This window comes from Arvicanthis niloticus, chromosome 13 (genome assembly GCF_011762505.2).
Source record: "Arvicanthis niloticus isolate mArvNil1 chromosome 13, mArvNil1.pat.X, whole genome shotgun sequence".
Taxonomy (NCBI): domain Eukaryota; kingdom Metazoa; phylum Chordata; class Mammalia; order Rodentia; family Muridae; genus Arvicanthis; species Arvicanthis niloticus.
This window is the reverse complement of record NC_047670.1, coordinates 20,522,776-20,548,536: the sequence shown is the minus strand read 5'-3', so window position 1 is coordinate 20,548,536 and position 25,761 is coordinate 20,522,776. Positions and strand designations below refer to the sequence as shown.

The 25,761-nt window shown below is 40.2% G+C and overlaps 1 protein-coding gene across 7 annotated transcripts in view; it reads right to left on the bottom strand.

The window, feature by feature from the left end:
- Positions 1 to 25,761, bottom strand: part of Oxr1 (oxidation resistance 1) — a 393,007-nt gene that overhangs the window by 60,306 nt on the left and 306,940 nt on the right. Inside the window, exon 1 of one of the 7 annotated variants that reach the window (XM_034516179.2) lies at positions 4,599 to 4,923. The exons of 5 other annotated variants lie outside the window; for them this stretch is intronic. In XM_034516179.2, coding sequence (XP_034372070.1) covers positions 4,599 to 4,797 — 199 coding nt within the window. In that variant the 5' untranslated portion in view covers positions 4,798 to 4,923. Of the gene's footprint in view, positions 1 to 4,598; positions 4,924 to 25,761 lie in introns of those variants that run through there. One more of the 7 variants, XM_034516176.2, reaches the window with a different exon arrangement.

Genomic DNA, 25,761 nt, shown 5'->3' with positions numbered 1-25,761 from the left:
TCTCGCTATAAATCCAAAACCCAAATTTCTCAATGTAATTCTAAAAACAAAATCAGAATCACCACATTGAAAATACTTATTAGCCATATTTGCATACTAGCTATCATACTGGACATCACAAATCCCACAAAAAAACAAAAAAACAAACAAACAAACAAACAATTTCCATTGCTACAAAGTCTAGAGGTTTCAGTATATAATCTAAAACCTGTAACCCCAACCCTGAGATAAATACATACCTAGATTGTTAAGTCCATACATAAAGCTGTTACACCATCACTACTGACAGCATCAAAGTATTTGCAAACAGACCTTTGGAAGTGCTGGGGGTGGGGTGGCTTAGCTAGAAAACAGGCTTCTAGGCAAGTGTGAGAACCTGAGTTTTTATCCCCGGAAACCATGTAAAGGCTTGGCAGGTATGACAGCCCACTTGCAGTCCCATGCTGAGGGAAGAGTGGCTAGCCAGAGTAGCAAGAAATTGTGATCTCAGGGAGACTGCCTCAGAAGAGGCAGAGGAAGATGCCCAACATCAACTTTGGGTCTCCACACACACAAACTTGAGTCCATGAGGCTTACACATAAGCACACACATCACACATAAAATATATATGTAAAATATTAATATATATATTAAACTAAACAAAATGGATTTGAAACTGGAGTCTTATAGAATAATAAGGGTTCTTTTGTGGTGGTTATTTTAGTTATTCTTGTTTTTCTTACAGAGGTTTTCTCTTTATTCATAAAATCAGAAATAACTGTTTACCTGGATGCCCAATCAGGTTGATCTTTGTCTTATGGATACTAATTTATATTTTATATTGATATATAATTGACATATAATGATATTATATATTTATATTAATACTGATTTACATTTTGCTCTTTTAATTAATTGCTAGTAAACAAAAACTAGCAATCTCTGATATTATCTAAAAACATGCCCCCTTTCTTAGAGGAGTACCAATCATGTAGTAAAAGGTGTGGGGAACCACTTTATTAGGGAGGCTGGTCAGTACGCAAAAGGGCCTTGAATACAGAGCTTGCTCTTCTTAACCTCAGGATCAGTCTCCTGTCTCAGTTACCTGCTGCTAACTACAGTCTGAATATATTCAATGAGGTAATGCAAAAATACCTAATGGGCCACCTCACGGAATTTATTTCACTGACCTGGTTCAAATCCAAGGCAACAAAATGTAATTTTTTGTTTGTTCCTCAAATAAAGCACCCTGACAGTTACGTGAACCATTTCAACTCAGGTCTGTATTTCCAAAGGACAAATATAAAATTCATTAAACATTTTAGGAAACTTGGAGACAAGCTCAATTACCCAAGTTTTAAAAACAAACAAACCAAAGCACTAAGTTAAACTCACTGTGTGAAGCAGAAGCATTAAGGTGAAATCACTCAAAAGCTCTGGGTTATTACTCCCCCCCCCACCTTTACTCCATCGTTTTTCCTCAGCTCAATCCATGCACATAACATTAACATGTAGCAAATGCCTTAATGTCCAGCTCCACTGTTTGCACCTGGACAGTATTAAAGACACCAACGGTCCACTTTCAAGGCTTAAGAACACTTCTCACTATTGAGGTCAGAACTTACAGACGGGACAATTGCCATTCAGCAAAACTGGTTCCATTACTACTCCCACTTCCGAAATTCCCTATGACCTTCCCACCCAGGGGGACGAAAAGGACCAAGATGGACATGGGAGCCCCGCTTTGGTGTTCTCTCACAGGCCAGTTAACAGAGGCATAATGAATTGGGATGTGACATGTGAGAAGTAAACTACACCCCTCTGCCCCTCCAAATCCAATCCTATAGGAACTAGACTCAGTAAGCAGATAGAGGTGGAGCTTTAAAGTAAACATCCAGCTGAATTGTTTTGATTATTTATTTGTTTGATTAATCAATTGCTATACTCCCAGAGGTTGAGACTTTAAAATAAGGAGAGTTAATAATAGTGTTTTAGGTTCTGAAAGGTAAATGAGAAGAAATTTTACACGGTGCTATTTAAAGGATCCTGTCATCAAGTGGAAAAACAGAATTGACATAAAGTTTTGACAAAAGTTGATACTTACATTAAAACTTTAAATGTGTCATAGCCATTTATCTGTATTTAATTAGTAGAATATGATTTAGTAAAATATTTTTAAAGGCTATACCATGAAAGCTAACACCAACAAGCAAGTTTAAGGTGGGCACATGTTTACAATCAGATCACAGGTAGGATTATACTGTTTCTTTTGTAATTTTTATTGGGAACAATGGTGTTGATTAGAGCCCTTGTACTGCCTCCACTGAGCCCCAATTACCATTTCTTTACAGAGATTTAACTCAAAAGCAAGCAAACCCTAAAAACTGACAAATGAGGGCCCTGCCCTGAGAGGAGCCAGGCAGCAGTAACAGCCCAGTTACTGAGCCGTTTGTAGACAGTGTAAAATCAGAATGTGTGACCTAAGTTTTCTCTGGTCTTTCCATCATTATCAAAACATGACACTGTAAGGGGCAAGTTCTGGAAAACAAACAGGGCTCCAGACTGCAGACAACCTCTACGAATGGAAGTGTCTCTACCAGGAAACATTGTCAAATGACGCAGGTTTTTTTTTTTTTTAAAGTAAAGATAAGTATGTAAAAATGTAAGCTGTAAACAAACAAACAAACAAACCAAAAACCTATCTAGAAGGACAGCAGAAATTAAAGGCCTCAGATGCAAGAAAAACTGTATCCAGCCCAAACCCAACTGCAAGGTCCAAAGAAGAAAATTCTCCTTTTAAACAAGGACTGCTCAGAAATCTTAGAAGTGCGGTTTATTATATACAAATGCATACGTGCTGCCCCTTAAACTGCGGGAAATGTTAGGGAGCCACACTCACGCTTTGCATGTCAGTCAGGGGCTCTGCCTTGGCTGTATTCTCAGCAATCACTCTGTAAGGCTGGGAGTAATCTTCAGAACTCTGCATCCTAACTCTAGACAGGCAATGTTTCTAACGGCTGGGTGCTATTCCCAAACTGCACTGCTCATCTTTTTCACCAGATTTGCTCCCAATGATGAAAAAACTGAGCTGAGAACCTGAGATCGTTTAATCCAACCACATTCACAAACAAGGAAATTCAGGCCCAAGATGGATTTGGTAACTTTTCTAAACTCTTTCACAAGTTAAAGCTAGGACGAACCCACCCACTTACTGTGGTCACACCACCAAAGGACATCTCAGGGCCTCTTTAAACTGTGAGATCTGGGGCAGCACAAACATCAGAATGTCCAACGAACTCATAAGCAGTTTCAACAGAAGAGACATTTGTGTAGCTTCTGAAGCTGTACGTCTGAAGAAAATGTCAGATCTAGTGATATGCTCAGTGTATGTTCTGTATATGTCTCTGCATATCTGTTAGATATCAATTATATCCCTTTCTGGTTGGGGAGTCCACATATTATGCAATCACCCATTCACAGGGTGACCAATAGCAACTGTCTTCAAGTAGGAAATTAGATTTCACTTAAAACTTTTTTACTCAAACATTCTCAGGTATAGTTCTTTATTCCTGCTTTCAACTTTAAAATTATTTAGTCCATCCAGTAACTTTACAAAATTACTGCCCCCACATACACCCCTTTTTGTTCTTTCTAATTTCAAGAGTAGAAAACCAGGACTTCTAATGAAAGAAGACAAAATGGGCAAAGTAAAGACAGATATATTTAAAGGAACACGCTGAAACTAGATTTTAAAAGTCCAGTTTCTTCAAAGCGTGACATACCCACACACAGAGATGAATACCCATTATGTCAGTGCTCCAAAATAAATAGTGGTGAGGGTTTATTGATATATATTTTATGTATTTTGTGATTGTCTGTACTTTTAAAACTGAAATCTTATACAGCCACCTTTAAAGCACCCACAAAAACACATGAAGACAAGCTGATATTCAATATATATATATATATAAATAAAATGACTGATCCCACAGAAAGCCAATAACGCTGGAAAAGTTACCATATGCATTACACCAGAATGCATACGCAGCACTTTACACTTCTCGGTAAGGGACTGGTATCGTGCCATTATAACTTTAAAAAAAAAAAAAAAAAAAAAAAGTAGCCCAAGTTGCCGTGGTGGAAGAGAAGACACAGCAGCTCAATACAAATACTTAAGAAAAGTTTCCACGTTCGGCCTCAAGAAAACACTCGGTGCAAAACTCACGTAGGTTCCCAGAGGAGGGAAGCGCTTCCGATTACAAAGTACCATTTGTTTTTGTTTTTAAAGTTAGGACACCAGCCCTAAGCAGCTGGCTCGCACCAAGCAAAACGACTGACCAAAGCAAAGGCTGCGCAGACACGGCGTTCTGGAAGTCTAACTCCATGGACGTCACAACTGGTTGGAGGAGGCAGAGGAGAGGGGAGGATCACACCCTGAATCCGGACGAGTGAGCCGGTGGCGCCCGCCCGGGGGCTGGAAAGGCCACCACGCAGCTGCATGGCTCCGGGTCCCCGCACACCTGCGCGACCGCACACCTGCCCGGGGCGCCGCCTCCCCGGTCCCGGTCCCCGTCCGCGCGCCGGGAGGCAAAGCGCCGCGGGGACGAGGGCGACTCACCGGGTGCCTCGGGACTGGTCGGCGAGGGCGGTCGGAGCTCCGCGGGCCCGCAGCCGGGGTCGCCCGGAGCCGGCTCCCTCAGGTAGTCTTCGAAGCGCACCTGCCGCGCTTCGCCGCCGCCGCCGAGCCCCCACAGGCGGTTGGCCGTGCCCCGCAGCAGCCGGCCGCTCTTGCCGGTGAACGTGGTCAGGTAGTCCATGCCGCCGCCCGTCGCCACGGTTCTCTGGGCCGCGGTCGCCGCGCGACAGCGCCCGCCCAGCCTGCCGACCCGGGGGCGGCGGCTCCGCGCCTCGAGGCGACCGGCGCGGGCCAGGCCTCCTCCCTCGGCCCGGGACGGACCATCGGCCGCCGCGTCGGGGGAGGCCGGAAGCTCAAAGTTCCCGAAAAGTTCTGCCTCCGATCCGAAAAGTGCTGCAGCACTCCGATCGGGGCAGAGCTTAACTTTCAAAAGTGTGGCTCTCCTTCCTGGGTGGACCCAAGGTTAGAAACGCCGAGACCTTTCCGTCTTCCGCGCCGGTTCGAGACGCCCTCCCCCACCGTCCCGCCGCGGTGGAGCAGGCCGGCTCCCCCTCCCGCCCCGCCCCGCCCCGCCCCGCCCCGTCCCGGACCCAGCCGGACTTTCTGGACCGCTGCGGAAGGGAGGACCCCTAGCCTTCTCCCCCGGGCGATGTGGGGCTTGCAGCCGGACTAGACTGCAGCCGGACTAGACAATCAGCTAGGCGGACTAGAGAAGTTCAAGAGCCCAGCAAAGTTTTGGCTAATGATGTTGGAAACTCTGTGTGTGTGTGTGTGTGTGTGTGTGTGTGTGTGTGTGTGTGTGTGTGTGTGTGTGTGTGTGTGTGTGTTTCAGGGGGAATAAGCCATATATCAAAACTTGTACCTTTAAAGTAATCTTTAAGAGTGAAGTGAAGGATACTTTAAACGCTGAGACTGCAGTCAGAGTTTAAATAATGCAGTGTCCGTGTTTAAGGTTCGCTGTGAGTTTATGAGCTGTTGCTAAATTAACTTTGCAGGAATCCAATCCTGTAAGGATTCTGATGAACAGATCCACCATTTAGGTGGAAAACAAGAGAGACGAGAAAGATCAGTGAGTTTTGACACACACGCTTACTATTTGGTTTTACTTCCTGGGAGATCTGCTTAGTCTTTTTATGTCTGTTTATACGTTTGTTAGTTTTCCAGCAAATTAAATGAGCCCTCTTTTTTGGAATCTCCAGTATCTTAAAGTATTTGAGGAAAAGTTGTGAATTGCTTAGAATGTTAAAAGGCTAAGAACTCTGAATAATTGGAGTCCAGAAAATGGGGAACTTATTTGCCCAGTTACTAAAGTACTAAAGATAATTCCTCCTGGGGCTGCTGCCCTCTGATCAACGTCTTAAATCATTTGACTCATCTTTTCCCCCCATGCCTTCACCATTATTAGTTTAAATTCTCACTTGATTGAATAAACTCCAGGATCCTAACATCAGCATCAACTTTATATCTGGTTAAAAATATAGAATGTGTGGGCAGCCTCCCTAGAGTGCCTAATTTACAGTGCTTAGGACAAAGAGGCCAATGAAATTGCATTCTTAGCAAGCAAGTTCGGAAGTGTTGCTTGGTTTAAAATTTGCTCCAGCCTTCCTTCTGTATCTCTTAAGGACATGTTGGTTAGGCCCTGTAAAGACAATGTTTGTGATCCCCCAAACTCAGATGTTCAAATCCTAATCCCCACAGGAGGGTTATTAACTCAGGAGGTCAAGGCCCTCTTGACCAGGACTAGTCCCCTGGTCGATCCAGCCTGGGAGCTCTCTGACCTACCTGCCACTGGACGATCCACAGCTAAGACAGTCTGTAACTGGACGAGGGCATTGCCAACACAATCTGCCCTTGTTTGTTTTGGATTCCTAGACTCTAGACTATGTAAAATAAATTTTTGTTATCCATAAACCACCCAGGAATGGAACTTGTTCCTTTTAACATCCTAAGAACAGTGGTTACTTTGTCTTGGTTATATCTGAGAATTACAGTTCAGTAGAAGGCATTCCTCAGCTCAGGACCTCCCTGAGTTGTCTGAGAGCATCAGCATGGGAGCCAGGGTTGGTAGGCACAGGCCTACAGTCCTGGCTCCAATGGAACACAATGGAACATTCAAAGCCAACCTGCACATCCTACTGTCTCAAAATAAAATTTAGAGGGGGGCGGGAATAGAGGATAGAGGGAGGGGAGGACAGAAAGAGAATATTCAAAAGTATGTTTAAAACAAATCTCGATAAACTGAAATTACTTTTCTAGGGTATGTTTTCTACTGTCTCACTAAATGTACTTGCTTTTGTGATTAGCATAAGAAAATAGTGTTTGGTTAATACCCACTTTTGCAAGCAGTACGAATCTGCATTCTGCTGTTTCAAATACAATTGCACAAGAAATTAGCCCCTCTCCTGCCTTTTTCTGCATCTACATCACAGAAGGCGAGAGCTGCTGGACAAACTGTATACTTTACTGACTGTATGCCTTACTGACTGTAATACCTTACTGACTGTATACCTTACTGACTGTAATACCTACTGACTATAATACCTTACTGACTGTATACCTTACTGACTGTAATACCTACTGACTGTATACCTTACTGACTGTAATACCTACTGACTATAATACCTTACTGACTGTATACCTTACTGACTATATATAATACCTTACTGACTGTAATACCTTCTGACTGTATACCTTACTGACTGTAATACCTTACTGACTATATGCCTTACTGACTATACCTTACTGACTGTATACCTTACTGACTGTAATACCTTACTGACTGTATACCTTACTGACTGTAATACCTACTGACTATAATACCTTACTGACTGTATACCTTACTGACTGTAATACCTTCTGACTGTATACCTTACTGACTGTAATACCTTCTGACTGTATACCTTACTGACTGTAATACCTTACTGACTATATGCCTTACTGACTATACCTTACTGACTGTATACCTTACTGACTGTAATACCTTCTGACTGTATACCTTACTGACTGTAATACCTTACTGACTATATGCCTTACTGACTATACCTTACTGACTATATACATTACTGACTGTAATACCTACTGACTATAATACCTTACTGACTGTATACCTTACTGACTGTATATCTTACTGACTGAATACCTTACTGACTGAATGCTTTACAAATTTGATTTAAATTCAGATGAACCCTAATACTTCTATACAGTCAACTTCTTGTCCTGTGTGCTACACTTGTTATCTGAACTGCCACCATCCTGGTGAAGTACCAAGCTTATCACCCAAAAGTTACTTTATCTTCTACAGGACCTAGAGAATCATACATAGGCCATCAAATATGAACACTCATTTTTCTTTCGTTTTCCCCTCTTATCTTTCTATACGAGTCCCTTCCTATATTTGATTCAGAAAGAGGTCCTTACTCCTGGCCCTATCCCTCCTAAACTCTACTTTAGATCTTGGTCTGGTTGGCAGTTGTTTGTGACATACCAGCCTGTGAGTCTTTGCTTACCATAAATTTCTGTTGTCCTTAAGAAACTTTCCTTGACTACCATATTTATTTGTGGGCTACCTTTTCCCTCATTTTTAATGTATCGTTGCTGCAAATTTACATATCATAAAATCTACCTGTTCAAAGTGTACAAATTGAGGAGATAGCATTAAAACCGTCTTTTAATGTTTCTGCCATGTGAAAATAAGCTTCCTGTTGGTTAGACTTGCTTTTCTACTTGCTGCCCTGAGCAACCACTAATGTACCACATATGGACTTTTACAAACACCTCAGAGAGGAGCCATGTAGTGCTGATCTTTGAGGCCTAGCTTCTGTCATTTCATGTATCACCCCTGGACCTGTCTCATGCTGCACATGTATCTGTATATCACATAATGCTCCCCTGGACAGAGGCCACATTTATCCATTCACCAGTTGGGTTTGGAGGTTTTCCTGATTTTATGTTTATTATTAATAACGTTGTGACTATCTCTGTATCTAAGTTTCTTTGCTGAAATACTTCATTTGAGTATATACAAAAGAATGTTAAAATTACAGGTTTTTAATCTATGTGTTGATATGTTTCCTATTAAGCTTCCAACTATTTCCTTTGCAGTAATGGGAAGATTTATCCTCAAGTTCATATGATATTACAAGATGATACAAAGTGCCAAAAAGTTAGAGGTCTTTTATCTCCCAATTTCAAGAGAAAATATAAAATTACAAATTGTATATTGGTACAAAGATAGACATACACCAATGTTAATTAATTAAGCATTAAGAAGTAAACTTTGTATGACATACTGATTTTCAGCAAGGATGCCAAAGCCATGTAATGTGTGGGGGAAGGGGAAGAGGTTACTATCTACAACACACAGTTCTAGAATGACTGGTAGCCTCATGACTCTTCCCTCATACCAAACACACATGTGAACTCAACATGGCTCAAAGAAACAACTGTAAGTGCCAAAACTTTCTAACTCTTAAAGTAAAACAAAAGGTGCAAAAAATCTTAAGATATTGGACTTGACAAAGGACCCTTAGCATTGATACCCAAAGCTCAGATAACCTAAGAAAAGCTTTTGCTTGTAGTCAGTGAAATGCAGTTAGCAGACGATAAATGCCAATTTCTTTGATTAGAATAGTAGAGTTAAAAAGCGCTTTGATAGCATTTTGGTGACAGTGAAACTACTGATTTTTGTACCTGACAGGTATGTGGGCATACAGCAAGGTACCTTCTGCAAAGGGCATTCGCAGAATCGATACATATTTGTTAAAAGTTACATACCCTTCACTTCAGTAAGTGTAAACACACTTCTTATGATAGGTCCCATTTATGTGTGAAATGATGGTTTTCTGTTTACAATAGCAAAATATTGAAAACACTTTAAGTGGTAATGAACAAAGAAATAAGATGATTATGTATTCAGAAATGTAAAACCCTTAGTTCACATGTGCCTATAACACCAGCTTGGGAAACTCAAGCAGGAGGATTGCTGAAGCCAGACTGGGCTGTGTAGTAAGACTGACTCAAAGGGGGAAAAGATTTCTTCTATATATATACACACATATATATAGTCAGTATATATATACATGTATATATGTATATATACTGAGTATATATATGAATATATACATATATATTGAGTATATATGTATATTGAACACCTCCTATCTTGTGCTTCCATGTTTGAAAATGGAACAAATTATATGTTTCTGTATTAAAACAAATTGTTAGAATATATAACAAACTAGTGGGCCTGGGGGTTAAAGACTATAGTCTTAGCTGCTTGAGAGGCTGAGATGGGGAATTAAAAAGTTAAAATCTAGCTGTCTTACAAAATGAGTTCAAAGCTTGTTTGGACCATTAGTTAAGACTATGTCTCAACACACACACACACACACACACACACACACACACACACACACACACTGTATCTACAAGGATGAGGATATGACACAATGGTATAGTCCCCAACATATGGAGACCTCAATTCAATTCCCTGTATCAAAAGGAGAAAAAGGAGGGGAAAAAGTTAACTTGTTGCTTTCTGGCATAAGTAACTTAGGTTAAGTGGGAGAGACTGAATATATATTGTTGTATAGTGTGTATACACAGCCTATTAAAATGTTTTCATAAGATAAAAAATATTTCAATGAGGCTATTCTGTCTTGTAGGAAGTTGTGAGATTGTGCAATGTTAAATTACTGTTACTCCGTTCTGGTCAAAAAATATCTAAGATAAAATGCTATATTACTTAATCACTAATTCATTCTCCAAAGAGTGCAATCCATTCTTTCTCTGCAAGCTTAATCTTTATATCAGTTGAGGTCACTGGAACATAGTACACATGGCTCAGAATGCAGTACTGCCCTTAAGGACACAGGCCCTCAGGCCTGCCTTAGTTTCTGTCTTTCCCACTACTAGTAGTGCAATGAGAAGCAACTGACCTAACCTCTCAGTCCTTTGGACTCCTTACCTACAAAAAATAGAAAAGTTGAGAAGATTTAATAAGAAATATGAGCCAGGGCTGGGGACATAGCTCAGTGGCAAAATGTGTGCAATGTAAACACGAAGAACTCAGTTCAATCCTCACCATCCATTTAGAGAGCTGGCCACAGTGACACACTTTTAATCCCAGAGCTTTCATTGGCAGGTGGATCCCTGGGGCTTGCTAGCGATCAAGTCTAGCTTAACTCAGGAGAACAAAGTCCCAGTGAAAGATACTGTCTTTTAAAAAAGTGTATAGTTCCTAAAGAACAATTCCTACCCTATCACAAATATGTGAACACACACATACACACACATGCACACACCTTCCATCTGTGTAGATGCCTGCCTGAATAAGGATATTAGTACCTCAGTAAGGGTATTATTTAATTAATAACTTTTGTTATGACACTCATCATCTTGCTCAATGCACTAAGTAATTGTATGGGAAGCAAATACAGAGTTTGGAGAGATGCCTCAGCAGGTAAGAAAGCTTTCTCCTCTTCCAGAGGACCCAGGTTTGACTCCCAGAACCCACATTGGTCATCTCATAACTACATGAAACTCCTGTTCCAGTGGACCTGACCCCCATATCTATCCTCCAAAGGAACCTACATGTGGCATAAAACATACATACACATACATAGAAATGAAATTAAGAGAGAAGGTATCATTAATTATGCTAGTATTTTGCGTGCTCAATTTAAAAATAATTATGACATATATGCAGAATTTCCAATGGAAAAAAATACCTGTGAAAATGTAATACAGATTTTCATCGGTCAGAGAATAAATTTTATCCTCTTAGCCTTAAATCTCAAACACAATAGCTGTATCTTATTCTTAGAAAAGAACTACACTGTCTTTTCCTTAGTGACAGCTTGTCTCATTGAAATCATTTTTCACTAACATTTTTAAAGAAAGGAAATGCACATAATAAAACAAAAATTCAAGGAGTATAAAAAGCTATATAGTGGTAAGTTTTCACCTCTTTGCAAAGTCAAGGGTCTGAAATCTTTTGTATCCATCCAGGAATCCTGTGTGTTTATACATAAAACATCTACACATAAATGTGCACTGGTGTGAGCGTGTGTATGTAGACGTGTGTAGCCTTTCATCTTAAAAGCACACATGCGAGTTTATTGTAACCATCAATTTACTTAAATTCATTTATATTGAAGGATTTTTTTCATACAAAAACATGTTGGAGGAACTTCATTGGTGATATAGTTTTGGAATTGAATTTATTGTAAATCTATTGAGCAGTGTTGTGAGTTCCAAGAATATTCAACTATACGACATTTACTTACCAAAAATTATAATGTGAAAAAAACCCATGGAAAGCATATTGCTCATTGGTTGGAGCAGTGTGTGTGTGTGTGTGTGTGTGTGTGTGTGTGTGTGTGTGTGTACTGAGATAATTGGTCGATTAAACAACAGCTCCCCCAGATACCCCAAAATTTAAAGTCCCCCCAGACCTAGACACCATTATTTAGAAGAAACATTGTTCTCTTGAATTTTGGAAACAGCAATTGGAGTATCTACTGTTAAATAATATCAGCAACTTACCCTTAAGTAGGAAAGTTTCAAATACCCCCCCCCTTTTTTTTTTCAGGCATCTGCAGATCAAACTGTGTACCTCTAGTGCATGTTAGCAAACTATTTACCACTGACCCTAACCCATCAACTAAGACAATTTTGGCTAAAAATAGGAACTTAGGGAGGAAAAGATGATGAATCTAGAAAATCACTCTGAATTTATTATTATACCAAAAGACGTTTACCAAATAATCAACCATTTGAAAATAACTAGAACTGTATCTCGAAAACACATTGTTTAATGTTTTTCAATTTTTCCTAATTTTTTGTTATTTGTAGTTTAATGAAACTGTCACCTGCTTTGTAGGTTTGCCTTGACTGACGTGGTCCTGGTTGCCATTGTCTTTTTGATCTTTCCTCAGCGCCCACCCTTATCAGTCAGTCACATTTTTCCAGGCTCTCCCAGTTCAAGCTCACATTTTTTTTTTTTTTTTTGTAAAGCTGATATCACATGGCTTTTCTATTCATAACTCTCCTGGCATCCTTCCTGGCCCACTGAGACTATTAGGAATAGATCCTTTGCTTTGCTCATTACTTTTCAAAATACTTTCTAATGCCAACGAAATTATTGGATCTTGGAGGAGAAATGGGATTTCACCAGAAAGCATGACAGAACCATTCTGAGAAAAATCTAAACATTTTTTCCCTCAAACTGAAGCACCCCCGAGTGCATCTTTAAACAAGATGGTAAAATGCAATTTATGTTCTCATCAAAAGGCTAGCCACTTTAATAGCACAGCAAAGAACTGGATATTCAAGAAGTCAGACTCTGTCAGACCATGTATCTAGCAACTATCATGGCACAGAAATGTCAGCACTCAAATTTCTAATGGGAGAAGCAGAAACATTGATAGAACCAGCCAGCCAGACACTCGGCAGGGCTGTTTCAAAAGCGTTAAGAACAGGGAATGCATCTCTTTCACAATCCTGTGTCAAGACCTTTCAGTTAAGCTACAGCCTAGCTTGGTACAGAGCCAAACTCTGGTTACCCTTGACTTTAACTGTTCTTTTCTTTTTAAACATCCCCTTCTGTCCTTTCTCCCTTTTTAATATTCAAAGCCTAGTGCTTCTCTGACCACAAAAAAGAGCTACAAATACACTCCTGGTCAAATACGAGACTTCCAATGTGTCAATGTAGCCGAAGGGAAGATGCTAACTTCTTTATCAGTAAATATGATGACAACATCAGAGCTTTGATATGGTCTTTCAGTAGAATAGGGATGGACCTGATGATACTGCCTGCTCCTTACTATGCATCAAATAACTGTCCTCCTCAGTTCTGAACATTAAAAAGTATTAGATCTCACTCTTGTCCGTAGACCATTCCCATGTGAGTGAAGCAAAATGGGGACCTAGCAATACCATCATTAAAAATTATAATTAAAACCTAGGTCACAACAATTCACATCAACTTAACAGAGAATTATTTCTGTACTACTTTTACAACCCCCTGAAGGTTATAATTACAATTACATAATTACAGCTTTAAATACTCTATACTTGGAATGAGGCAGCTTCTGGGGCTTCTGGATCGATTTCACTCAGCTCATTGAGTGAGTGCCAAGAATATTACCATGTCTACCTACAGTTGTGAGAACCCAACAAAGGCGTTTAGGAACCAGGTGCTCAGAATCCTCAGGGAGGAATGTTCAATTGTGAAGGCAAACATTCTAATTTCCTTTCTACCATCTTCTGCTGATTCCCTGTGGCTGTAGGAGAGTGTGTGCCCGTCAGTGCCCTCCACAGCCATGGTGTACTCCCAACCTCTATGTATTTTTATCTGCTCTCATTCCGTTCTTTCTCCCTTCAGATCTACAGTCCATATTGCTCTAGCTTACTATATTTATTTAATAAAATATTTGTGCTTATGTCTTAAGCTTAGGAAAACATTTGTGAGATATTAAACACCTTATTTGAATGTGAATTTTAGGCACTTAGATATTTTAGTTATGTGACATTTAATTATACTTAGAGGTTCTCTAGGTTAGGATTATTAAAAATTAATCTTCCTGTCTTCAGATATGTATTTTTTTTTTAATGAGGAAAATAGAACAGAATGAAACCATAAACAAGAGGACAGTTATTATTTGGGGAAAACTTAACTCCGTTGCTCTTATGCCAAAATCCAAGTTTCCAGCTTCATTCCTTAGGATTGAAGCCTTTATTTCCCCCTTCAGGAAAGGCAGTCATGGAGATGGGTGGGTTCTGAACCTGGTGGTATTTCAGCCGTAGACACATCGGATAAAACGAGATAGATAAATCGGATAAAAGCAATAAAACAAGATCTTGCCTTCAAGCCCATCTATCTCTCCCTGGGTGAGTGCAGTGTAAGATCAATTTTTTTTTTTTTTAATTAACATGCCACCCAGCCATGCTGCACAAGCAGCAAGCTGGCATGACCGATCATTGAAAGGACTGCCTCCTTTCCTAAGCATATGGGCATGCCCTGCTCCCCACCACTCTCATTCACACACCATTTGAGAACGATGCTAATGTCAGGTGAATGCACCAGAAATGCCAGCCTACAGGAAAAGAAACCCAAACCTGGACAGTGAGTCCATAAATGATCTGCCCGTAACCAGAGAGCTTTGATTTCACAGTGAATCAGGCACTGGCCACCTGCTGCTATTCTTATTTTTACTTCCCAGTCTCCACAGAAATGAGCAGACGCAGCAACGCATCCACATTGGAAATTGCAGTCTATGCCACTCTAACAGGAATACAGGTAAATCTAACACTGTGGCTACCCACAAGAGCAGCAAGCAAGGCACTTCTATCCACCCCATCCTTTACCCAAGCACTGAGTGTCAGCACCATGGTGACAGTTATTGACTAGACTCAACAGGGACTGACTGGCTTTCACCTTGTACTTGTTTCTAGTTTTTATGTTTTTCTAGTTTCCTAGCAATTGGGAAGGAAGGGGTGGGGATGAGAATCTTAAAATATACATAGAAATCCAAGTATTGTTAGGACACTGCGTTGAACTATCCCTGCTAACACACAGGGCACTTGCAAGCTTGTTTTCTCATTGAAGACCATACAAAGTGAACCTCCAAGCTATTTGCTTCCTCCTCTTTAGTCCAGCCCAATACTGCAGACACTGTAATCTTACTTCCTGTTGATAATGAGAATCAGCTGTAGGACTTTTTTAAAAAGCGAATTCCCCAGCTATACCCAGACACACCAGTTCTCCGACAGCAGAGTGAGGACGCATCAATCTGCATTTTTAAAACTATTAGGCAAGTTTAAGATGCACAGTTCTTCCAAGTGATTTTACATATCTGCTTCATTGAAATTATACACTAAATTATAAAATTAATTCTGGCATTCATGGAGATAAAATTTCATATATGTTTTATGCACGTTTGAAAACAAGAAGCATTTGACGCTCTAGAGTAATGTTGCTCCTGCCTCAGCACCCAATAGAGGACGGATTCTAGATGATGCAGAAGCAAAGTGTTGCCTCATAAGTCAACCCCTGAGTCATTTTGTAGAACGTAAGATATAATCAAGAAGTTTACTAAGAAATTAAGTCTAACTATATCACAAGTTACTGCAGTTTAGGAGTTCATTTAATACTGTATTTGAAACCTAGCTTACCCAGAAAGGTAAAGTTTACTTTGCATCATTAAATCCTATGCAAGAAGACAGCATAATTGATATTGCCAGGGTAATACATTTGGTTTTTAGGCACCTTATGTCTGTTCTATACTATGAAGAATATTCTGAGATTGCAAGACTGAAATTGGTCTCTTATGTGTGCCGAGAAGGATCTTCTCAATGCAATATAGCCAGAAACAAACCAACAAAGAACCAAAATAAAGAGGGTAGGCTGGAGCGGCACTAAAGCTGATATCAATTACCTGTGATTTACATTGTAAGAATTTAGTTTAGTTTCAAATAACCCCAGTTCTCTCAATAAATACCCTTTCAATCAGAAAATAAGAATTTGAAGTTATTAAACATGTTTGTTTGCAAAATTCAAGTTTTAGATTTTGCACATTTGTCTCATATAAAACTACATCAGAGGTCTTTCAGAACTATGAAGTCTCAGTTATTTGGTGGTAGTGGTGGTGGTGGTAGTGGTAGTGGAGGAGGAAGAGGAGGAAGAGGAGGAAGAGAAGAGGAGGAAGAGGAGGAAGATGAAGAAGAGGAGGAGGAGGAAGAGGTGGAGGAGGAGGAGGAGCTGGGAAAGGAGGAGGTGGAGGAGCAAAAGCTGAAACCCAAGGTCTTTCCTGTAAGATATTAATATGAACCTTAGCGTCAAGCTTGAGAAGGGTCTCTACATTTATCTAGTCTTCATCAGCTTCATTAGTTTCTCGGGTGGGTAGACAAGGGCCAGGGAAGTGCAGTGCATCTCCCACCGGCTTAAGATTAGAGCCAGGAGAATCCAGGGCTTCCCCATAGGAAGTGCTGACACACCAAGTTTCCATCCATATTCCACACAGGCATTACTTGTTCCTCTCCCCATCCACCCAAACATTGGTGAAGTGCCAGGATGCCCATGGTTATTCAGCTGTAGAATGTAGCTACAGCTTTTCTGAAGGATTGGTCAATTGAATTTCAACTTTTCTGTAAAACAAGAGCACATAATGCCTCTTTGGGAGTTAGTCATGAGTAAAGAGCACATGATAGATAATATAGACAGTGTTAGGCATATTATTTTCTGGACTGAACAAATTTAGGTGTATTGTCTAATGACTTGCTATTGTTATATATACCAAGAAGTGAAAAACCATCGCTTATGGATCTAGTCTGGCCCTCAACAGTTACTGTAAATTACCTGTCAGTGTAACACAGCCATGTCCAGTCATTTATTGTCTTTGGCTCCTGTGGGCTTCATAACAGAGATAACAGACAAGTTGTAGAAAGAACTTGTGGCCCCCAAAGGTCTACAGTCTTTACTCTGGTTCGCTTCAGATAATTTTTGTTGATCAATTCTGGCCTGCTGAGATCACTTTGAAACTACTTCATCCATGGTGCCATCTTAATATCCCTTTAGATCGAATCAGCCACAAATCTGCCTCCACTGTTCAGGAAGATATTGAATCAAATGTGAGGAGAGTTTTAAGGAACAAGATAGAAACTACTTCTGAGGCTGACAATGACTACCTTGCATTGCCTACTTTAGAGCAGTTTGAATCCAGTAGATGATAGCTTTATTTATGAACTGAAGATTCGCCTTTGACCATGTAAAAGAAATCAAAGTTTAGATTTCAGATGATCATTGTCTTCCTCCCCTCAAATTACTTCAAGCCTACAATGTTCTTATATTCTTCAATTCCAATTTAACACCATCTTCAGAAAGTTGGTCTTTTGTGCACTTTTCCCCATAAGCTAGAGTGTTTCTGGTCTCCAACAGCTGGGGCTGTTTGGGAAGGTTCTAGAACCCCCAGGAGGTAAAGCCTCACTGGAGGTAGTGGGTCACTGGGAACTAGGGACAACCTTGAAGTTTTATGGCCCCGCCCCACTTCCTGACTGCCCTGGGACTCACCAGCCTTCTCCTCCAGCCACCTCACATACATGTTGCCACATCATTCCAGTCTGATGGACTGTATCTCTCCAGAACTGTTACTTTTGTCAGAGTATTTCATCACAGCAACAGGAAAAGGAGCTAGTACACTCAGTTTGTTCGACCAGCTACAGTTGTCGGGCAGAACTCCATCATCCAGATGGAGACTAGCTAGTTGTCACTGATGATTTATCTCCCTAAGGACATACCAACACAGTATTTCTCACATTCCCTTTAGTCAGGAGTTCTCAAGAGACTGATTTCTTTCTTTCTTTCTTTCTTTCTTTCTTTCTTTCTTTCTTTCTTTTTTTGATTTTCTCATTTCATATTTATATTAATATACATGTGAAATTCTTCTTTTTTAAAATTTTTTTATTGGATATTTTATTTACACTTCAGATGCCATCCCCTTTCCCCATTCCCCCCCCCCCCAGAAAACCCCTATCCCATGCCCCCTTTTCCTTTTTGCACTTATACATTTTTTTTTAAAAAATGTTAATCAAAGGCTTTATAAGTTTGGTATTGCTCAATCAGAGGTGTAACCCACTACCCAACCTAGATATATCAACTATCTTTGACTGGTGGAGATACATGAACATCTGCCTCCCTGAAGAGACTGATTTCTTACCCCAAGATGACTGCAAAAATAATGAGCACTGTTGCCAGGCCCATCATAAAAGAGATCGAATTCATGGTCCTCTGCTCCTTTTCCTCAGCATCTTCACAGAAGATGAGTATGGTGGTATAAGATGCCAGCTACTAAACATGGCTGAACCTCATGCTACAAGTTACATGGATCTAAACCAAGGGAAGTGGTACATACCTGTTGTGGCAGGTAGATTGTGAGTTTGACATCAGCCTTGGCACAACCAGCCTATATTCCATACTGAGCCCTTGCTTCAAGCAGGAGAAGGAGGAAGGAGCTGAAGTGGCCAAAAAACTAACAAGTGAACCTAGGTGTCCAGATCTATGAGAGAACCAGCCTTCACTTAACTTCACTCTCAGAAACTGCAAGTTTAGCATATTGAGATCTGAATACTACACAAACTTCTAACATATTTCATCCCATAAATAAATGTTTGTTACAAGGTAGAGTATATGTTTCTCAGATATATCAGAATTCCTCCAAATGTATTATCAAATATGGAAATTTTCAGTAACTCACTCTGCTGAACCAGGGACTTTGCACCCATGTACAGTAGCTGTGGGTATCCTGTGTGCATATCCTCATTAATCTTAGCCTGTATATTTCTATAGCCTAGCACTTTTGTTCTTAATTCAGTTCATTTTTAGTGACTGCGGGAAAAAAAACCACAATGGGATTAAAATTTGCTCTTCTAAGTATAATGTAAACACTGTACAGCTTCCTCAAAAGAGATTCTCTCCTGTCCTGTCTGTCTGATGTTAGTGTGTCATGTCCCCACTAGTGAGTTTTGTTTTTTGTTTTTTTTTTTTGTTTTTTTTTTTTTTTCTTAAAATCTCACACTAGGCTATGCCCTTGCTGACACTTACTGACGAGTTTTTTGCCAGTGTTTATTTATTGATTTATACCTGGCAATGTGTCATTCCTACTTATGTTACTTTTATGTGCCAACTGAACAAATGCCTTGTCAGAATACATAGTTTCTGTCCAATTTCCTTTCTCATTAGGCCTCTCTATACCTTTCTCTCAAGAGCTTGATCATTGTTGGTCCTGTCTTTACTGTTTTAGATTTGCAAATTAGATCACAATGTCTCCTTTTTATTTCCTGTTTTTCCGTAGTACTCCAATGAGGACAGAGAGTTTTTTTTCTCTTAAGAACATGGCCTGGCACTCAGATCTGTATTTGTTGACTGAATGGTAGAATACTTGGTTTTGTTCCCTGCATTTTACCCAAGATGCTTTCTACAGCCCAAACAAGAAGGAATTGGGCCAGTTTCCTTTCTCTCTTCATTACTAGAGCACCAATTATTACGTGATACTTTTACTCCAAGTCATTCAGCCATTGCTACATATTTTTGGACACTGGCCAAATTTTGAAAAGCTCCACATGCAGGCCACACCCAGACCCATAAAACGTGGGCTTGTCTGTCATTGGATCCAGATATCCAGCAAAACAGCTTCTCAGATGACTGCAGTGCACAACCAATGGAGCCACTACTTAGCAGGCTTCCTGCTATGTCTGCTGTACTTCTCTGTCCTGTCAATGCAACTATACTCCAGAGAAGAATAAATATGACAATGTGTTGTGGATTTGGTTTGATGCTTGCATTATGGGTTCCCAAACTGCATAAGAATCCTGCATGTAAGACACTGTGGGTCCCTGCCCCCAGTTCTAATTGGTAAATAAAGTTGCCAATGGCCAATGGCTGGGCAGTGACACAGAGGCTGGATTTTAGATTTTTCTGGGCAAGGGAACTGAAGGAAGAAGAAAGACAGAGCTGCCATGCTGGAGAAGCACAAAGATCAGGTCTGAGAAGTGCAGGACAGAGAAGACAGAGACTCAGATCTTGGCCCAGGAGGGCTGCAGGCTGGGGAAGCCAGGATGGAATGTAGGTTTTAGTAAGTAATAATTTAGGAATACTGGAGGGGAGAGTATGCTTGCTGGCTGTGCGGAGGTTTGGGAGTAGCCCCACCATTGAGCTGCTTAGGGCAATGTAAGGCTGCTTGTGTGTGTGTGTGTGTGTGTGTGTGTGTGTGTGTGTGTGTGTGTGTGTGTCTGTCTGTCTGTCTGTCTGTCTGTCTGCCTGTGTCTGTCTTTCATTTGAGAATCCAGATCATTGGCACAGGTAGAGAGGAACTCATGCTGCCCAGTGCAGGGCAATTCAAGTCCGTTAAATCCACTACAGCAACAACAACGTCTTGCAAAGAATCACTGAATAGGGCAATGAAGATGTATTGTTTCCTACGAGAGGCATTTGCACTAAGGGTTTTCACATACTGTTTCAAGTGTAATTCACATTGTCTATCAAGAAAGTCATAGAGCTGTCCTGTGCAACCAGGAGGCTAGGGCCTGTGAATCCCGGGAAGGAGATAGCATTGGGTGGGTTGCCAAGAACCTCCCGTGTGTTCTCTTTTAACTCACTGAGACACATAACACAGGTGTTTTCAGGTGCAATATTCCACTGTCTACTCAACTAAGGTTTCTAGATGATCAGGAACCCAGTTAATGGTATATTTCTAATAAACAGTATTTATACGGGTCACACCTATACCAAAAAAATGTCACTTGCTGTTTGTCTGGAATTCAAATTGCCCCAAATGTCTCCTCATTTTACTTATTAAGTTTGACAACCCTACACACAGGGATGATGAGGGAAAGCCTGGAGGGTTTGCTAAAGAAAGGGTAAACTCCTGGAAAGTCCGAGGTTGACGCTAAGGATGCTGGCCACACAGGCACAATGGTCAGGGTGTCCTTCAATGTCCAGATTCAAATGTCAGCACAGCCCACATTGAAAACACAGTTTGAAACAACGTTAAGAAAGATTAAACACTCTTAACCACATCCTGTCCCTGAGAACTTTCATAATGTGTTTTAAGAAAGGCTTATTTTATCCTGCATCTGGTCCCATTATCTAACGCTTACAACACTTGCACTTGCTGTGTGCTCCGCAATAGAGACAGCCTTCCTCCATTGCTCCCGGGGTCTTTCAGAGAGGGGCAGGAGGCAGGCTGGTGCTAGTTTAAAACATGTCTTTCTGTGCATTTTCTTTCAGCGCTGAGTGTTTTGTTTGGTTTTGCCTAGTAGCTTCTAAAACTTTGTGGTTCCATTTAAGACACCCCATCTCTGAAGTCCTCTTTACACCAATTGAACTTAGCTGCAATTAGCACAGAGGAATCTGGGACTGAAAAAAGGGTGTGATATGTGGCCATATGTTAAAGGGAGAAGATAGCTGTGTGAGAAGTAGCTCACTGTGAAGAGACGGATGCTCCCTTAGCTATTGCCACTGTGTGCGAGCACTGTTAATATGATAGTGTGTGCTTAATAGCAGCTACTACCACTGTGTGCAAGCACTGTTAATATGATAGTGTGTGTTTAATGGCTGTACAGCTGCACTGCCATCCATGCAGATGGTTCCTTAAATCTTTAACTTACGAACTTTTACCTCCTTGATTTTATAGAAAGTGGATCATAGTCTGTCACAAGTAAAGCTAAGTAAATTTAACTTTATCATGTGCAAATATTTTCATTTGATTTGGAAACTTGTAAAAGTATGCCTTACACATCATCTAGGAACATTGTGAATAAAACCAACTCATGGGATAAAATATTAGAGGACACACTAGAAATCTACTAGAATACGACCTTAAAATCCTCATCTTATTTTAAGAATCCCAAGCAACCACATCAGCATCCTTGTTCAATCCTAGACAAATCTGCATACCTCAAAACCTGCCTTCAACTATGCTTCGAAATAAAAAATATACCAATAATGTCCCTATCTGCTACCATGTCCTCAAGGGTGGTGAAGCCTCTGAAGAGGAGTATCTCTCCTTACTGCAATTGACCAACAGTTGGCCCTAGGGAGCCAGTTTTCCCCCCCATTTATTTGTTTATTCAATTTACATCCAGATCATAGCACCCTCTCCTCCTAGTACCTTCCTCACACAGCCACTCCTTCAACCCCTCCTTTTCTTCTCTGAGAAGGGGGAGGTCCCTGCTGGATACCAATCCACCCTGGCACTTCAAGTCACTGCAGAGCTAGGTATATCCTCTCCCACTGAGGCCAGACAAAGCAGCTTAGTTAGGGGAACATGATCCACCGGCAGGCAACAGAGTCAGGGTAAGTTCCAGCTCCATTTGTTCGGGGACCTGCATGAAGACCAAATTCCACATCTACTACATATGTGTGAAAGGGCCGAGGTCCAGCCATTGTATGCCCTTTTGGGTGGTGGTTGCCCATAAGAGTCCAGGTTAATTGACTCTGTTGGTCTTCCTCTGTGGAGTTTCTATCTATTTCGGGTCCCTCCATCCTTCCTGAAACTCCTCCACAAGACTCCCTGAGCTTCGTCTAATGTTTGGCTGTGGGTCTCTGCTTAAGTTATAAGCTAACTCCCATTCCATTTGTGAACTCATTAAAAAAAAAAAAAAAAACGAATCTTCCTCTCACCTTTCCTTTTGTGTGGTGCTTCTCTGTTACATTTTTTTTGAGATGTCACTGTTTTTTACTAAGTTCTTTTAACAAGCTATCCAAAGACCAAGCCAAAACACAGTCACAGGTATTAAATAAAATCAAACTAGTTAACATTTTAAATCTAATTACCAAAAATATTCCTTGCTAGGGATGATAAAGCACACCATAACTTCTAGAAAGAGGTTAGGATACATACGTAGACTATTAGAACTTGGGAATATGTCATTAATTTTAGACAAACTAAGTAGTGTACATGGATGCTGGGCTAGACAGTAGATAATGTTGGAAAAACGTTGACTCTAAAATTTGAGGGTCCTGGAGTTTTGAATGTTAGCAGTAGGGAGTCACAAAGGGTGTAGTGTGTACTTAGAGATACATAACAGTTGGTTAGAAAGCATTTATAATTGAAACTAGACTATGCTGTTGTAGGGCATAGAATTTAGATTCTACAGAAACTAATTTACAGTTCTGTTCTTTGGATAGCTAATAACGATGCAAAATCATTCTTGCCTATAAATAAAGGCATTCTTATCTATGCAAATTCTTTCCAGTAGACATTGAAGTGAATTTCTATCAGCAGTAGAAAAATGTGCTTTCACCTGCAAATTCATTGCAATGATCTCCATCTACAAATAGGTCCATCTTCTAGATTGTCCTTTCAATTGTCTGTAATATTACTGGCTTCCACATCAAGAAGGAAAATCCAGTATTATTAAACTGTATTATATCATATTTCTGCATAGAACCCATTTATATATACACAGAAATGCTCCTTTATGTGTGAGCACATACATGAAAGCTTTTTCTTTAGCTGTAATATTTTTTTTCAAATAGGAAAAGGAAATAAGATTTCAGACACATAGTACTTAAACTTTAAATATTAACTTAAAAACTTACATGTTCCCTCACAAGTCTACCCTCATTCATAGAATCATGTCAGGTCTCAAATATACCTATATTTTATAGTAATTTTAATAGTTGCAAAGAGGTAGGCAATAGTAACTATTCTAATAACAATTTTCTATGTGAAAACTGTAACACTGTGTTGCCCAGCCAACAACTGAGGGGTAGAGACATATGTGTAGCAGGTTTGTAGAAGGCCAAAGGAATGAACATAGTGGACTCCCTGGTAGACAGGGGCTACTCTTGTTAAGGGATCAGAAAGAGTCTATGGGCTGGATATCCACTGGGTCAATACAGAAGAGGGGAAAAAAACAAAAGATCAAGCGTCTACAAACTTGAAACTCGTGCACACCTAAGTACATCTACTAAGTACTGCGGCTTCCCGCTGTAGGAAGCCTGAGCTGGTGGGCATGTCTGCCTACTGTGTCAGAGTCACATGAGTATCGGCAATTCTGCCTCAGAGCTGCACCCGGTGTTTTCTCCACAGGCCTGTTCAATTTCTCAGTTATTTCTTCTACTCTATGTTTGTCTAAATAAAAATCTTAGATTTTCCTTATCAGTGGTTCTCAACCTTCCTAATGCTTTGACCCTTTAATACAGTTTTTCACTTTGTGGTGACCCCCTAACCATAAAATTATTCTCGTTGCTACTTCATAATTGTAATTTTACTAGTGAGGAATTATAATGTAAATATCTGTGAGTTTTGATGGTCTTAGGTTACCTTTGTGAAAGGGTCAATTGACCCCGAAAGAAGTCACACTCCACAGGTTGAGAACTACTGTTCTGGACAATTCCCTAAAGTCCAAACCAATACACTAAAACATATCACAGAGTATCATGGAGGTGGAATGGGGGAGGTGTAAGGTTGAATTTAAAATTGGAGGTTCCTGAAGCAAATTTGTGCTGATTTCCTGACTCACTCTGCCAAGGCAGAATGCCTTCTAAACCAGTCAGACATCAGTGCTTCACATACAAGCAATATGCTGTTCACCTCGGGACATGTTGGACGTATTTATTTCCTGCTTGTTGAGAACTGCTCTCAAGTTTCTATATAAGAAGCATATGGATACCATAAGCACAGTCATATAGTAAGTTTAAAATGGGTTTGGTTTTTAATAGTTTGTGGAACTATTTTGACCTCTTTTCCAGAAAGAAAAATATGGTACACTTAAAGTGGACAAGTACAGCAAGGGATTTATATGCTGTCTTGAAAGGCACGTCTTTCTATATGACAAACATGTACCAGCCTAAACGTTTCTAATTGGTCACATACTTCAAAGGCCTTAGTCTGTACATGAACAGAACCTCAAAAGAATGAGCTCAGTACAGGACTCCCTAGTAAATGCTTGTTTTCAATGAGTAGGTGGCACAACAACTCATCCGGGAGCCAGTACAGTGAACTGCCAGGAAAGCACGCCCTGAGAAGAGAGGCAAGCTCAGAGGTATCATCTTAGTGTTTTTCAAGATGTAACTGTGCCATTAAATCTCAAACCCACATCCCACATCCACAGAGTATCACACCTACTATGGGATCATTTTTGAGAAGGGATGCTTGACATATTTGTAAGGATGGTGTCTAAAATTGTCCCAGTTCAAATGAATTGTCCTGTATTTAAAATACGTTGGAGAATGATTAGCCCCTCTTACTGTATGAAAATGCTCTTTTACCTCTATTTATAAAATCACTTAGGCACGAAACTAATTGTTTTAGTCTTTGAACAAGTTTATGAAAATTCTAACACGCCCAAAAATAGCAAGATGGAATAGCCAGTGGCAGAAACTTGTCAATTTTTTTAAAGTTTTGTCATGTTTGCATAACTTTACAGCTATCGTCTTTGCTGAAACATCCTAAGGGAAACTCTAGACATTTGTGATTAAGTGTGCAAGTCTAAACTTTAAAGATTTGGGCAGTTCATCCATAATTTTAAAGTGCCATTATTGTACTTAGTAAAATGTGTACTTTTTCCTTGGCAGAATTTAATAACTAACTTTTGATCAAAATTCTCCATTGATTAAGATGTCTTTTTTTGTACTTGATTT